The sequence below is a fragment of the Ambystoma mexicanum genome, chromosome 1p, assembly GCF_040938575.1.
Source record: "Ambystoma mexicanum isolate Mex_15411 chromosome 1p, UKY_AmexF1_1, whole genome shotgun sequence".
Lineage (NCBI taxonomy): Eukaryota > Metazoa > Chordata > Amphibia > Caudata > Ambystomatidae > Ambystoma > Ambystoma mexicanum.
In genome coordinates this window covers 356230222-356245425 of record NC_090921.1, presented here as the reverse complement: position 1 = coordinate 356245425, position 15204 = coordinate 356230222, and the positions used below count along the sequence as shown (strand labels likewise).

Below are 15204 nucleotides of genomic sequence, written 5' to 3'. Positions count from 1 at the left end.
TTTGCTCCCTGTCCATCCATTCGCTGGCTTCCGTTGTTGTATCGAACAGTAGTGCTTTGCTGTTGTGTAGCACTTTCAACCTGGCCGGGTAGAGTAGCGTATAGCGTAGGCCTGCGTTTTTCAGTCGTGCCTTGGTGGTGATGAATTGGGCTCTCGCCATTTGGACTTGGAATGTGTAGTCCGGGTATATGGCCACCTTGGCTGAGTCTCGTTGTATGCGGCCACCCGCTCTCGAGAATGCGAGGATCGCCTCCCTGTCTTTGTAATTGAGTACCTTGGCTATTACAGGCCTGGGCGGGGCCCCGGGGGGTGGTCGTTTGGTGAGGGAACGGTGCGCTCGTTCGATGGTGAAGCCCTGCGACAGCTTGCCAGCTCCGATTTCCTGCAGCAAGAGGTTTTCAATATAGTTCGTGGGGTCGTTCCCCCTCAATACCCTCAGGGAGTCCGAGGAGTCTAACGTTGTTGCGGCGCGCCCGTCCTTCGGCTTCCTCTGCCCTGTTTTCTAGATTTTGTACCTTTTGCATCAAGGCGTCCATGTCATTAAGCATCTGGGTTTTCGCCTCCGTGTTTTCGCGGACCTGGGTCTCCAGTGCTTCGCTGTGATTAGCTATGGCACGGACATCCTGTCGCAGCAGGTTTAGGTCGATTGCCACGGCGTCAATTTTGGTCTCCATGGTCTTCTGTAGGGCTTTAATGGCTTCCAGTAGCTGTGAGTTTGCCGGTTCCAGGGTCTTTTCCTGAGGAGATGTTGTGCTGGTGGTGTCGGTGTCCTGGTCGGCTGGGCCGCAGGCCGCATATGTTTCCATAGTTGTCTGCCGCTGTTTATTTTTGTTGCCTCTTGCTGACATTTCGATCGGCTAGGCCGGGCTGGCCGCTGCGTGCTGTGGGGCCAGTGGAGTGTTTTGGCCGCAACACCCTCAGTCTATGGGTGCTGTGCCTCTTGGCCCAGTGGAGGAGGTGCGCGCCCCTCCCGGTGCATCAACCACGGGGTAGGCTCCTTGTTGGTGCCGCGCAGGTCTCAGTTGTCTCTGCGGATGATGTAGTGCAGCGAGCTGGGGCGCCTATGCGGGGGGGGGGCCGCTTATTTCTTGTGGGGCGCTGGTGATGGTGGTTGGGATCCCCTTTTCGCCCCCTCCTTACCGCGTGTGTTGGGCGGACCTCTCCGCGCTCGCTTCCGCTTTGGGTGTGGTGCTGGTCCGGTCCCTGGAGGCTCCGGCGACTCGTCTCAGGCCGCTCGGAGCCGGATCGCCGTCTGGTCTCCCTAGCCCTTGCCAGCAGCTCCGGATTGCGGGTCTTTCCTCTGTGGGCGGGCTCGATGGGGCCTTTCGCACTTCTTGTTTCCCAGGGGGTCTTGCAGCGCGTCGCTGGCCGCTCCTCGTCGGGGTCCTCAAGAGCCCCCCCGGGGCTCGGGGGGGGCACCGGAGCACAGGACGCCGCCGCGGAAGGCGCACAGCCCTCCCCCCGGGTGCTGGTCCGGTGCACGGCTTCCCTCTCGGGTGCTGGTCTGGTCTTGGAGGCTCCGGCGACTCGTCTCGGGCCGCTCGGGGCTGGATTGCCGTCCGGTCTCCCTCGCCCCCGCCTGTGGCCCCAGACTGCGGGTCCTTTCCTCTTGCGATGCGTCGCTGGTCGCTCTGTGTCGGGGCCCGTTCTAGCCACCCCGGGACTCGGGGGGGACACCAGAGTGCAGGCCGTCGCCGCGGAGGGTGTTCAGCTTCGTCACGGGCGCCGCAGGCACCACCAGTCCACGGTGCTGTCAGCTTGTGCGCGCCGTGTCTCCCGTGCTGCGTCCTCGGCTAGGTGGGCGCCATTTTCCTGGTGCCGATGTAGTTCGGTACTAATCAAATATCTTTGTTCCCGAAGGTCGTAGCGTCTCCAGACTTGGCATGCAGGTGCTCTGGGTGCTCAGCTCCGGGTGTCGCGAATTGCAGCGGCAGTGGTGGGGTAAAGCCGCAGTTCGGCAGCAGAATCAAGGGCACATCATGCGGAGCTACAAGGAGAGAGTCCTGCTTACATGGCGGCTAGCCACGCCCCCTACTTTTACACTTTAAGGTCCATTGGATTCTTTACTTCGTCATTTCTCCTCTAGGAACAATACATCATTTTCATTCAGTATCCTTACGAGGTCACAGCCCAATGACCTGTTCTTGGGTGAATAACCCCTTGGAGAGACTCTACCAAGTCTTTAGCTCACTGTCCCTTTCACAGAGAAGATAGGTCCCTGCACATCAGTCGTTGTCCTGCCCAGGGGCAGTCCAGCACCGAAATACTAGGCAATTCTTCTCTGAACAAGAGTACCAACAGCAACCCCATACACATGTTTCAGCCTCTGTGAAAAGAACAGTGAGCTAAGGACTTGGTTGAGACTCTCCCAGGGACCATCCACCCAAGAACAAGTCAATGGGCTGCTTTTGTACTGGTAGAGAGTTTCCCAGACCCCCCCACCGTTTTACATTAGATTATGGTCGTCTTAATGGACACAGTCTTCCATATGCTCGCTGTATTATTGGTACAGTAGCTGAGGTTAGACTGGGCATGGTCTCAAGGTACCAATACAGGGGAGGGGATGGGTACGTTGGGGGGTGGGGGGGATAGGATCTGCTGCAGATGTGTGGGTCTGTTCTCTACAAGGGGTTTGGGGTGTTGCTTATAGAAAGATCTCAAATGTTGTGATTAGTCAGTGAGGGAGTATGATCTAAAGATTAATATGAAGTACATTCTAGGTTGCCTCTGCTATATAGCAGAATAATCATGGGTAAAAACATCAAGTTGCAAGCTATTAGCCAGGCATACAAAGTTACTAACAGCCCCCACCCCCAGTCTTCAAATACATACTGTACACCATTTCTTAATAACCTGTGCTATTTTGACACCCTGGTGGTTTTCAAATCATTGGGCTGTATGAATTATGCAACAGGTTTACAGCATGACTTTTTTCTCCCAATACATTTTGGGATTGAACCCACATACAGACTGACTAAAAATGATGGGAGGCCCCCGGCCCCGGCTATTTATTATTATTTTTTTTAAACCTCATACCATGGGGATTCACACGGATTATGGGGGCTATAGAAAAGGCTATAGAAAACACAAACATCCTCATGTCTAACACAGAATCGGAATAATCTGCAATTGGTCATGCGTGAAAGCAATCAAAAGGAAGTCTAACTTGAATGGGTAGTTCAAACAAGCTCAATGTACAAATCCCTCAAAAACCAGAAAGCCATTGCCCTTAATGTCTCTGCATACATTTGTATGTAAAGAATAAGGGCGTAATTTCCTAGCATTGAATTATGTAACTAATTCAGGAATTAACGTGTACAATCATAGTTTAATCAAAAAAGTACTCCTTTAATGCCACGGGTACATAAGAGTTTACTACAGTCAGCATTTATGGCCTTATATCACACCCTTTCTCTCAAAGTCACAGGTTGCTATGGCCAATTCCACCCCCCTCCACACACACCATCAATGACACTGAGGCCCCTCAGGAAATATCCAAAAGATTAGTGTACTCCTCCTCCCACCGTCTCAGAAAACGTTTGCATAAAGCGTGCAGGGTGTGCCTTTCTTGTAAGGGGTGGCAACTACTAAGCATTCTGAAGCCTAGAATGGCTTGCAACTAGGTCGCTTTTGAAGCGACCGCAAACATAAATACAACGTTATTGTGTTGGGAAATTCTGCGGTTTTTCTTTCCAAGTTTCTCAGGCTCCTCCGGCTCGGAGGAGCCTGAGAAACACGGAAAGAAAAACCGCAGCGTTTTCCAACACAACCGCGTTGTGTTTCTGCTTGCTGTGGCTATCACTTTGGGTCTCCAGGAGACCCAAAGTGAAAGCCACAGCAGGCAGAAACACAACGCGGTTGTGTTTACATGCCGCGTAGTGTTTCTGCCTACAGCCGATTTCCCATTTGGGGCTCTCGGGCTCCCCACGGGGAGCCCGAGAGCCCCAAATGGGAAAGCAGATTCAGGCAGAAACAACGCGGTTGTTTTCCGGAATGCCGTGTTGTTTCTGCCTAAATCTGCTTTCCCATTTGAGGCTCTCGGGAGCCCGAGAGCCCCAAATGGGAAAGCAGATTTAGGCAGAAACACAACGCGGTTGTGTTGGAAAACGCTGCGGTTTTTCTTTCTGAGCCGGAGGAGCCTGAGAAACTTGGAAAGAAAAACCACAGCGTTTTCCAACACAATAACGTTGTATTTATGTTTGCGGTCACTTCAAAAACAACCGCAAACATAAATACAACGTTTTTAAAGCTGCGGTTTTATTTCTAAGTTTTCCGGGCTCCTCCAGCCCGGAAAACTTAGAAAAAAAACCCCAGCTAGCGCTTATTTTTTTTAAAAAATAAATAGCACTTACCGAGATTCCGCTGCAGCTTTCCTGCTCTGGTCTCCGGTCCCCGTCCTCCGCGTACAGCACTAATGAAGGGAAAGCCACCCAGCGGTAGCTTTTGTTTACTACAGATGGCTGGCTTTTCCTTCATTAGTGCCGCAAAAGCAAAAGCCAGCACAGGAGGGCATCCATTTCACAAAATGGATGCGCCCATGTGCTTGCTTTTGCGAATTTTGAGCTTGAATAGCTCAAAATTTTACATAGGAAGTTTTAAAAAAAGAGAATGCTATTATTTTTTTTTATGTTGCCCATCTATTTTTTAAATAAAATGTTTTACTAGACCATGCCTTTAAGATGACGTAAAGAAGTAGCACAACAAGGCCAAGGGGGATTTTTTTTGGGGAACAAAAGAAATGAAAATAGGAGTTCAGGGTTTGAATAACTGAATAACGAGAAAATGTATTTCCTGTAGATAAAAGACAAGTTCAAACTGAGTCAGAAAAAGCTTCAGCGGACATAGAACCAAGGGAGTAGCAATTCCTTTTGTTGAAGAAACTGTGTGAGGAAGTAATAAGGTTGAAGAAAGTAAAAATAATGAATGGCAAGAGAAACCTACAAAGAGCAGCAAGAGGAACAGAGCAGAGGGAATGAGATAGTAATCTCCGATAAAATCAAAACCAGATCCAAAGTACCACCTTCAATATGAGTAGGTGGTGAAAAGAACAAAAACAAATTGTGCGAAAGAGAAATAGACAATAAGGAGGATGGTGTTGTGTGAAAAATATTAAAATTACCAATCTCCAAAATAGAAATAATAGATACACGAGATAACAAGGTCAATTCAGCATACACATTTCCCATTTGAGTCAGGAGGGCGAGAAATAACAGGAATGGCCAAGGGAGATGGAGCTACAATGAAGTTAAAAAATGTGAACAGGAGTAATTGATACCTTGTGTGTAATCGGCATCCATGAAGGCTGAAATAAAAAGGTGAACCCCACCTTTCAAACCCAGGATCTTGAGAGAAAAATGAGTCAGAAGAGGTAAGTTCAGCCTGAGTGGCAGGATCTTAAGGGTGGAGTCACGTTTACGCGATACAAAGAAAGATTGCTCAAGTTCAAAAAAACTAATCAAGTGCAACGTGAGTTTTGGACACCATAGAACAAGCATCCCATAGACCGAATTGATATATGGAGCAGTTTGCAAAGAAACAGAAGGATATACAAGATGAGACAAGTTAAGTCCTTGAGAATGATAGACATGTTTATGAAGGATTAACACTGGTATGTTCTCCCCTATGACAAATGCATAAAAAAGGAATAATAGCCGCACGGGAGCACAGTGTGGTAATGCAATAGCCTTGTCAGCTACACTGGTGCAAACATGTAGAAGTGGTCCATCGAACTTGCGCCTTTTGAGGACACCTGGCAAAGACAAACTACAAAGAGGACAATAAGGGCAACACAACATGGAATGGGAGCTGGAAGAATGGCCAAATATCAAGATAACTGCACCACAAGTCCCACCCCCACCTTATTCTCCCCCGAGCTAACCAGGTAAAGAGTAAGGTGGTAACTTACCTTCCTCTGTTCTTTCCTCATAACATGTTTATCATCGTCTTTCCAGAGAGCATCTTCCTGCTCCTGCTGGCGCTTGGCATCAGCCGCTGCTTTAGCATCTGCCTTCCGTGAACGGGCAGCTGCAGACTTGGTGTTCTCCCCCTGGAACTTCTTGGGCATCCCTCAGGGTAGGCTGGAGCTGCAGAGAAAGAAGGCAGAGGTGGTTATATGCAGTCTGGTTTCTTGTATCCAGACATAGTTGCGCGCTCCCATTTTACACCACCTTTCTACAATAACAATGTTATTTAACATTTAAATGACTACTGCCATATCATCATTCTTGATTCTGTGGCTCTGGCAACTTTCTTTAAAAAAAGTTCAACAGGCTGTCTTCGCTGAACGGTGTGCGTGTGTGATGTGGGATGCAGAGCGGGAAGGGGAAAGGGACTGTGGGGGTGTCCGACACAGAACCAAGGGCAACGAGTGGGGAAATACCATGTGCTGGAGGAGGAGCACAGAGGAATGGTTCCCTGCAGCTCTGAAACCAGGGCGAAGGAAAATGGCCTTCAGTAACCGTTGAGGCAATGGCCACCTTGGAAAGTAAGAAGGAACTACGTGTAGTTCCCTTCTCCCCGTTTTGTAGTTTTTTCAAGTTGAGAAATGGCGAGTTTGCCGTTTCTCAACTTGTGAGAGAATTAGATTTATGTCCCGTTGGAGGATGACAGAAAAGAGGCCAAGTATCCAGTTTTCTGCCTGATTCGATGATGCAAGATAGAGTGCGCTAAAAGGAAGGACAGAAGACAGAGGCAATATAACATAGCCTCCTTTCAACAAAACCTGCTGTCAAAGAACAGTGTGATTCACCTCTTCTGAAGAGGCAACAACATACCCACCTCTATTATAGGGACAAGGACACCTGCTGGATACAACCACCCCAACACAAACATATAGAACATAATTGTGTTCCATATACCTCTCCAGCCATCTACTGTAAGATTGCCATCAATGCCCTTGAAAAAGCATGGATAATGGAGAAAGTCTGTGAAGGGCAAAGCACACATTCCTGGCGACATGAGTGCATCAGGCCTCCATTCACTCCACTAATCTGCACCTTCTCATAGAGAAACAATACCTCTGCAACCACATGAGAAAAAATATTTTCTCCTGTGTGCATGCCCAAACCACTCGACCTGCACAAACCTTCTACAAAAACCTGCAACTATATCATGGATCAATAATGCAACAGGACGAGTTTGGTTGAGACAGGATAGTATCAAATAAATTAGGACATTGAATCCACATTGATGACAGCGGTCGAGTGTAGGCTGTTGAACCCATTTGAGCAATTTGCTCAAACCAACTCATGCCAACCTCCTACTGTTGGCCCACATCAAGTTGGGTTTCTTGATTTGTGCATCACCTTTTTCCTCACCCCACCCAGACACTTACTCTTGAATGCATCAAAAAAGTAGAAAATGCAAGACAGTACAAAGGCAAGAAAAATGCGCAAGCAGCACAAACTTACACTCACAAGTAAACCATTCCTGGATGTAATTCTAAAAAGGCATTTCTACCTCCGGGATTGAAATTGCCAGCACAATTTAGCACACTGTGAATAGAAAAAAAAGAGCCTAACGCAGGCATCAAGCAGATTTACGATTGAGAAACAGGAGCAACACCTTCTACTAATTGTAATCCCTGACAAAACATGCAGCCCCAAAGCGACGCCACAGCAACCGAAGATACGGAACATGCACCTCCAGTGACTGTGCAGCACATGCACATTGAACCAGAGCCGACGTCGGGGCATTTTAACCTGTTCAAATGAAACAGGGATCTGTAACTCCAACAATAAAAAGCTTAAGATTTCCCCCCACTCTCCCCTGTCCCCCCAAGTGATCATTTAGGCATTTTTTTTTTCTTTTTTTTTTTAATTGTGATATAGTTTAAAAGACAACTTTTCACAACAGCACATATAATATATACAGATTTAAGAAAAAGAAGTTGCATTTAAGGTTTCAAATTCCACGCTGGCCGAATTTCTACTGCTGGGCAAAGGTCAATATTCTTGTCCCAATAAGCTACTGTGAGGAACTCATGGTGGCAACAGTAAAGACAGACACAAGCGATCACAGTTCAAGGGCGTTTATTAAACTGTATGCCGGTTGGAAAAACGCCTAATCTAAACATAAATCCAAGATGGGGACAAGCGTCGACCATCAAATGAAAATAAGGCAGTCCTTGTGGCGTTGTGTCAAATAAAAAGGGCCTATAGTAAGACACCCATAGGGATGTGGGATGGTTTTCAAGAAAAGAAAAGTGTTCTCAAATAATATGTCAGGATGCGGTAGCTTGGGTCTCCCTTCCCCACTTTTTGAGCATGGGGTAATGTGGGATCTTGTAGCACAGCACACACTCGAGCTTCCTTAGCACAAGTCGACATTTCTGTTCCAGTTTATCAGGAGCCTCGACAGCCAAGTATCGTTTCCCTTGAAAGTCTCTTGCCTTTGAGAGCCTGATGTGTTCAAACAATAAAAGTTCTTTCAACAAAATGAAAGTTTGTTTCTTGGTTTTGGTTAGGGTGAGGATTCTTCACCCTTTAGTCCCACTCTTCCTGGCGCTGACCCTTGTTCCTCGTGTTAGGTGATTGCTTTCCACCGATCTCCCTCTTCCGGGCTTAGAATCAAAACAGTCCTTATCGAGATCAAGGCCTTCAGGGGTTGTCTCCTGTTTCCGAGGGCCTGCTAGTGTTCACAAATCAACTAACCAATTTAAAGTTCTGATCTATACATCTCTCGGTGACTGCTTCACCCATGGGTCCCCCGTTTCCAGGCGCAGACCCCGCTTTATTCTTAGCCTCCCTCCACCGGGCTCATTATCTCTTTTCTCAGGGGGTGTATTCACCTTTGGGTTCCCCGCCTCCGGACGCAGACCCCATTTTGCTTTCAGCCTCCCTCCACCAAGTTCAATATGGCTCGTCTCTCATTCACACATCTTAATGTCTTTTTAAACAGTTGCAGTGGACATCCCTCAGTCGGGTTCACTCTTTGTTAACACACAGTTTCTTGGGTCTTTAGACTTGCCCCCTTCTCGTCAGCGTCCCTCTTCCGGGATCACATTTGCCAACTTCACATTCACTTCCCTTGCTTTCTCATGTGGGGAGATTCACTTTCATTGCTTTTGTTGGGACAGTATTTCTGAAGTGCTACCAACTTCATCAAAACCATTCAAGTGAGGCAGTACAAGACTGCACTCTTAGCATAAGGCTCTACCAACTGAGTACATGGTAGCGTAGACAAAGCAGTCAGGCTCATTTTAGGAGGGAGAGAGGGCTGTAGAATCCGTACGAATGAAATACAAATGGTCCAAATAAACACTGAAACACTATGTATGTAAAAATAAATGATTTATTTAAATACGGGTAGGCCCAGATAAATCTAGGGGTAAGTAAGTACTAACACATTATATGAAATCGCAATTATAAAAACAACACTATACTTGAAGGTACACAGACCAAAGTACAAACCTTATTTGGAATACCCAACAGTAGTTCTAGGGAAGTCAAAACCTTTTCATACACATTCAGTATAGGTCGCACCTATTCTTGGGGAGTAAAAACCAATGGTTACTTTCACAATTACATTCAGTAATGCAAGGGCAGTAGACCCTTATCAGTTGTACAGTGACTCTCAGTACAAATCACATATGTCAACAGGACAATATACGTTGTTATCAGTGGAACACAGATTGAGATAAGAAGCAACTCTGGTAAGTTATTTTTGGATGGCACAAAGTTAACTCAATGTAAGTAAAAAATAAAATTAAAAAGAAAAAAAAGAAAATCATACTTCTGTTTTAATCTCACAAGGAGTCCAAGTTAGATCTTTCCCAACTATACAAGTGACTGAGGTAGGACTTATAAGGGACAGTTGGAACCAGAGTCTGGGTTAGATAGCACAGGGAAAGTAAACACTAATGTTACACTTTACTGAATGAAAGTTTTCTAGGTAGGCAACAACCTAATACAGCCTTATTCTGGACAGGTTAACAGCAAGTTAGGGGAAGCCAGACCCAGTTGGGGGAGGGGGGCGGCACTCATACAATTTTCCTATCAGGACTAATCTGGTGATACCAACAGTTGGAGGACACTCCTACAATGATCCTCCAGGAATAATCTGGTGAAACCAACATTACTTTTGGGAAGAAGCACAACCTTATCACAGGAGAGAAATATACCGTCACATCTACTTTCTATTACAATGGCAAACCGTTGTAAAAAGAGGTTAACCATACTTTTAAGAATAGTGCATCACACAAAGAACGTTTGTAACTGTTCACTCTTAGAGTTACAGTTACCAACCAACTCTTTACAAGGAAGTAACTTTTACACACTATTTTCTTTTCTAGGCAAAAGGCCAATCCCTTAAACGTCTTTCACGTATTCTTGGAGCAGGAGTTTTCTCAGTGGCAGAAGAGGGGTTGGGGGGGGGGGGTCACTAGACTCTAGTGACAACCAGGCAATGTCAGGATAGGTTCTTAAGTAAGAGTTGCTTAGGAAGACTGGGCAAAAAGACGAGTACTTTACTACTAGAGTTAGAAGAGTGTCCATGGGCTTCACAGAAGACACCCTTGAAGAATTCTAGCAGTGGGACTGTGTGCACTGGGTGAGAGGCCTCCTCATCAGAAAACACCCCACAGCTACACACAAATCCTTAACAGACGTAAGGTAAGTATATACCCAAGCCAACACAGTAACTCAGCATTGAAGAAGATTTTGTAGCAGGGGAACATCAGGGTCTGCAGCCAAATACCCGGTCAGTGGATTCCTTGTCGTAATGACTGAACAAAAGACCTCAGAAGGAACTTTGCAGCAGGGATTGATGAAGAAGGTTCTAGGCAAGGTATTCCTTGCGGCCGAATGCGGTTTTACGGATTTGGCACCTTTTCAAGGAGCACAGAAGACAGAAAATAGTGGTTGAATTCTCGTCATTACAAAGGTCCAGCACTCTGTTGAGGGGACTTTTCAGATTCGACTTGTGTCTCTGGAGATCCACCAGCATGCACACAAAGTTTCAGCGAGATTTGGAATTCCAAAGACCTCGCACCTCACAGTGGTGTGAGGTCCCAGGGTATTGGGGTAATGCAGCAAAGTAAGGTCGCACCAATGCATGGGATGGCTCAAAATGCAGGTCGTCTTGAGTCTAGTGGGTCTCACCAGACTCCGGGTCAGGGTCGTCGTTTTCGGAGTCCCCATGTCGATTGGAAGGAAGTGCTATAGCATGCTCCAGTTAGACAGCAGGCTTTACGGTCGCTGGAAATAGTTTCAGCCACTTTTCCTTCATCATCCTCTTCGGTTTTGGTTCCAGTGGTCGACTACTCTTCAGCTTCCAAGTTCGCAGTATTTAACAGGAACTACAGCACAACAGCTGCATTCTCTCCCCACATTTTACAAGAAGGGGCTGTCTGGTTGTCCAATCAGGACAGCCAGCCCCCCCCCCCCCACTGGGATTTATCCACATTCATGCACAGAGGAAGTGGAGTTTTGTACTCCTTCCTCGCTTCCTGCCCTCACAGACAGGAGCCTGGGCGGGGAGTCCAGGGGACTCCCGTCAAAGGCAAAAATCACACAAAGGAATTTCCCACCCTAGATGTCAGGGGAAGGAACTAGAAAGGAGAAGAAACACTAAAATGGCAAAAAAAGAAGGGGCCATTTTGGTAAAATGAGCATCCCTGTGCTCACAGCCAGCGGTAAAAGTGCACCAAATGAATATAAGGTATCACTGCCAACAGCCATTGAAGGTAAGCTTCCCTGTAACAGAATGGTTACATTTTTAATGTGAATGGGGATACATTTTATCTCCCCAACACTCCACATAAGGTGAGGTGTGCTGGCTTCACAGGATAATATGTAAAGGGTATCCTTAGATCCTTTCTACCCTTGGGACCTGTAGTTCACTTAAGGTTAGCAAGAGAAAGTTAAAAGGGGAGCCCCCAGGGCAACCCAGCAACAACAGCAACTTATTGCCAATAAGTTGTTAAAGAGGATAACTTTAACAAGACACTATGGAGAGTGAAAAAAATGACACATAAAAAGAGTTAAAGTGTGCAACAAGGTTCCCACTCACTGAGGTATTAAAGAAAAATATCCCACTAGTAAAGCAAAATGTTCTGGGGTTGACACAGTTCAGGAAGAATCACCAGTTATGTGAAAATCTTACCTAAAAGCTTTCTTTATAGTTCGTAAATCAAAGGCTTTCAACTGTACAGGGATTTTGCTCTACCTCCTGTATGACCACTTTGACCCATCTTTGCGGCTCTCCTACGGCCTTCTAGGTTCTGTAGTTTTACTCAGATGGGGATCGACCAGAGTTTCTCGGAGCTGCACCCACGTGGTGCCGGTCCCCTTCTGAAGCTGTCTCCCTTTTACAATTTTACAGTTCTGGTATCTCTCACTTTGTGACTTTCATTCACCACAGCCTGGTTCTTATCGGCTCTCCCCTCGACTCACCGGCTGTGATGAACTGCTTGGCTTTCCTCGAGTCAAGGTCGGTACCACGGAAGCAGGAGACTCCCTCGCTCTGGCTTATCGGCATCGATACGCTCCGTGTACCGTTGTTATCTGTTGCAGTACACTTGGGCTATTGTCCTCAGTCTTAAGTTTCTTTCGGCAGAGGGTTTATGGTTTTTTGTCAAAAAGAGCAAAGTTGTGGCTCTCCTAGTCAGCCTCTCGATATTTGCCGCCTCCTTCTTGAACTGCAGGGTCTGGATAGCTGTTTTGTCGTGCAGTCTGCCTTGCTCGTACTGTGTTCTCTTGCTCCACCTTTTATCATTATGGGGAAGGGAAAGGGCCATCAGGTGTGTGTGATTCTGATCAATTTCCTGACTTTGCCAGACCCTTATATCGGGACATGCCAGGGAAACCGGTTTCATGTTTGTCTGTTGTTTGTCATAATGCAAAGAAGTGTTTATATTGGAAAAAGAGGGGGTTAGAGTTTGAGTTACGGGGTAGGATGGGGAAAAGATGTCATAAGAAAGAGGGTGGTTAGTCCGGTGTCTTTCGTGTCGGGAGATCGGATAGAAAAAGGTGGGGTTGACATGAGGAATTATGTCCTTCGTCCTAGGGGTCTTGGTAAACTCAGGAGGGCGAGATTGGTAGGGTTTGTGAAACCAACAAAAACGATTAGTTTTTATCATTATCTGATTAGGGAGGATTGTGGGTATGGTAGTGTGTTTGAGCAGATTGAGAGGGTTTAAAAGAATATTCAAAGGTACAGGAAGGAGAACGACGGAGTCTTCGCATAGAGTAACAGAAAGACCAGGATCCTGGGAGATGTAGTTTCCCACGGCGCTGGAGTTTGGGTTCACCATAGGTGGACGGTTTGCTGACTGTAGATAAGGGAGATATATTGGGAGGAAGTGAGGTGGATCTGGAGAAGCCTAAAAAAGCTTTGCGGACACTGCCCCCCTTTTCACCTTCTTCCCCGGTATTATACTACATCCACATAACCCTGGGCTCCCCTACCCAGGTGATCCTCCCCCACTGGTCCATCCCAGGAGCTGTATCCAACAGCGATGGGCATGTCCTGGCCACCCAAATAAGGGATTCCTGGGCTTTACTAAGAATTACCCAAAATGACAAAAAAAAAAAAATGAACGAAAGCATGATTTGGCCAAAAATTCTTAAGTTCGACCAGATCACACATTCGGTGCTGGGGGCTGTCCCCCGCTCCCTTGCTCACTATATTGTGAGGGGGCGGGGGGGGTGTATCTCCACAGCTGTCCCGGAAAAAAAAAGAAAAAAAAAAAAAAAAAAGGGAAAGGACCATGCAGCGTCCGTTCCCGATAATGGAAGTGAAAGGCAACCGGTGTCGCAGGGACCGGTGAGTGGGAAGCAAGGCAAGTAGGGGGTTCAGGGGTGTGAGCCAAGTCAGAAATGTTCATGGGAGAAAAGACTGATCAGTCTTTTCTCCCTCAGACATTTTTACCTCAGTCGATCAACCCCGATCCCTTTACTCGGGAGAATACCCTCAGGTTTCTCACACTACACTTACCACACAATGATGCCACAAGCTGCGGCTGATGGAAGTATCAGCATTGACAAAGAATGTTTCACTCGTGTGGATTTGCTAGCCAAAGACGGACCACTCCAGAAGGTGTTCAATTATCACAAGCATGTTTTACCCTGATGTCAGCTCTTTGATGTAGGGCATTGAATATCCTTTAAGGTTATTTAACATGAGCAACTCCTTTTACTTAATTAATTGCAAAGATAAAATTGCCCATTTGAATTTGCACTATGTTATGGGGCATGGTATGGCCCAACCTCCTCTTGCATATTTGACCTCAATGCACACAGGAGTACGCAACTTGGGTGGTCAACTGGCGCATGCAAAGCCATGCGCCCCTTTTATTAGAGGCATCATCTGGTGTGTGCCATGTGTGCCTAACACGCGATACTGCACAAGCCTTGGGAGGGGACACAACCATAACATTCCGTGCCAAGTATGAACTAAAACAAAATTACCTCGTGCAACATTATATCCATAGCCACAAACACATTACATACTGTTACTTTGATCACATACCAATACCAACACGTTTAAAATTAGGCAATTGTTCATAGGTCAGTAAAACAAAAATCATACATTTAACACCCAGCCAGTGGGCTCTGGGCATTGTACAACAACGCACTTTATTTGTCCAGGAGATGTGGAGCACACCTGACATGCACCTTTAATGAATCCATTTTACGCACTTTAGAAAATGACAGAAAATGCAGCTTTTGCTGGGTCCCACTTAAGAATGTTGAACATGCAGAATCGCAACTTTTTACTGCACCCATTTAATTTTTTTCAATCAGATTTTATTAGGTTATTTTACAACATAGTTTCAGCAAGTGGCTTTTCACAATTGGCTGTTACGGCTGTGGAACTCTGCGAGTGAAACTACGTTGAACTTTCTCATTTCTGTGCACACGGTATGCGGACAAGAAACCCAAGATAAGAGGCTTAGCTCTTGTAAACTATTTAATATTCTTTGCTCAAAAAGTTCCTGTATCATCTTTTTAGGAGAGCTACTGGACTTATTACGTTACAAAATCAGCCCAGACTTTAACCACACCTACTTGCTTAAATACAGCTGCGCACGCGCATTCGGCGCGCACGAGCATTTCAGCAAGTGGCTTTTCAGCAAGGCGCCTGGATCTTAGATATAGTTAATTTTACAGCAAATTCATCTAATCGTAGGTAACAAGCTTTACTTTCTGTACTGCGAGGCGCACATTGCCCGGAGCATATAAGCGGCATATGCCGTGGAAGATA

General features: G+C 46.4%; 1 protein-coding gene across 1 annotated transcript in view; it reads right to left on the bottom strand.

Moving 5' to 3' along the window:
• The window catches only part of CCDC124 (coiled-coil domain containing 124), a 390150-nt gene that overhangs the window by 347593 nt on the left and 27353 nt on the right, over positions 1-15204 (bottom strand). The window contains exon 2 of the mRNA XM_069648768.1: positions 5906-6083. Within this exon, the coding sequence (XP_069504869.1) occupies positions 5906-6064 (159 nt within the window). The 5' untranslated portion in view covers positions 6065-6083. The remainder of the gene's footprint in view (positions 1-5905; positions 6084-15204) is intronic.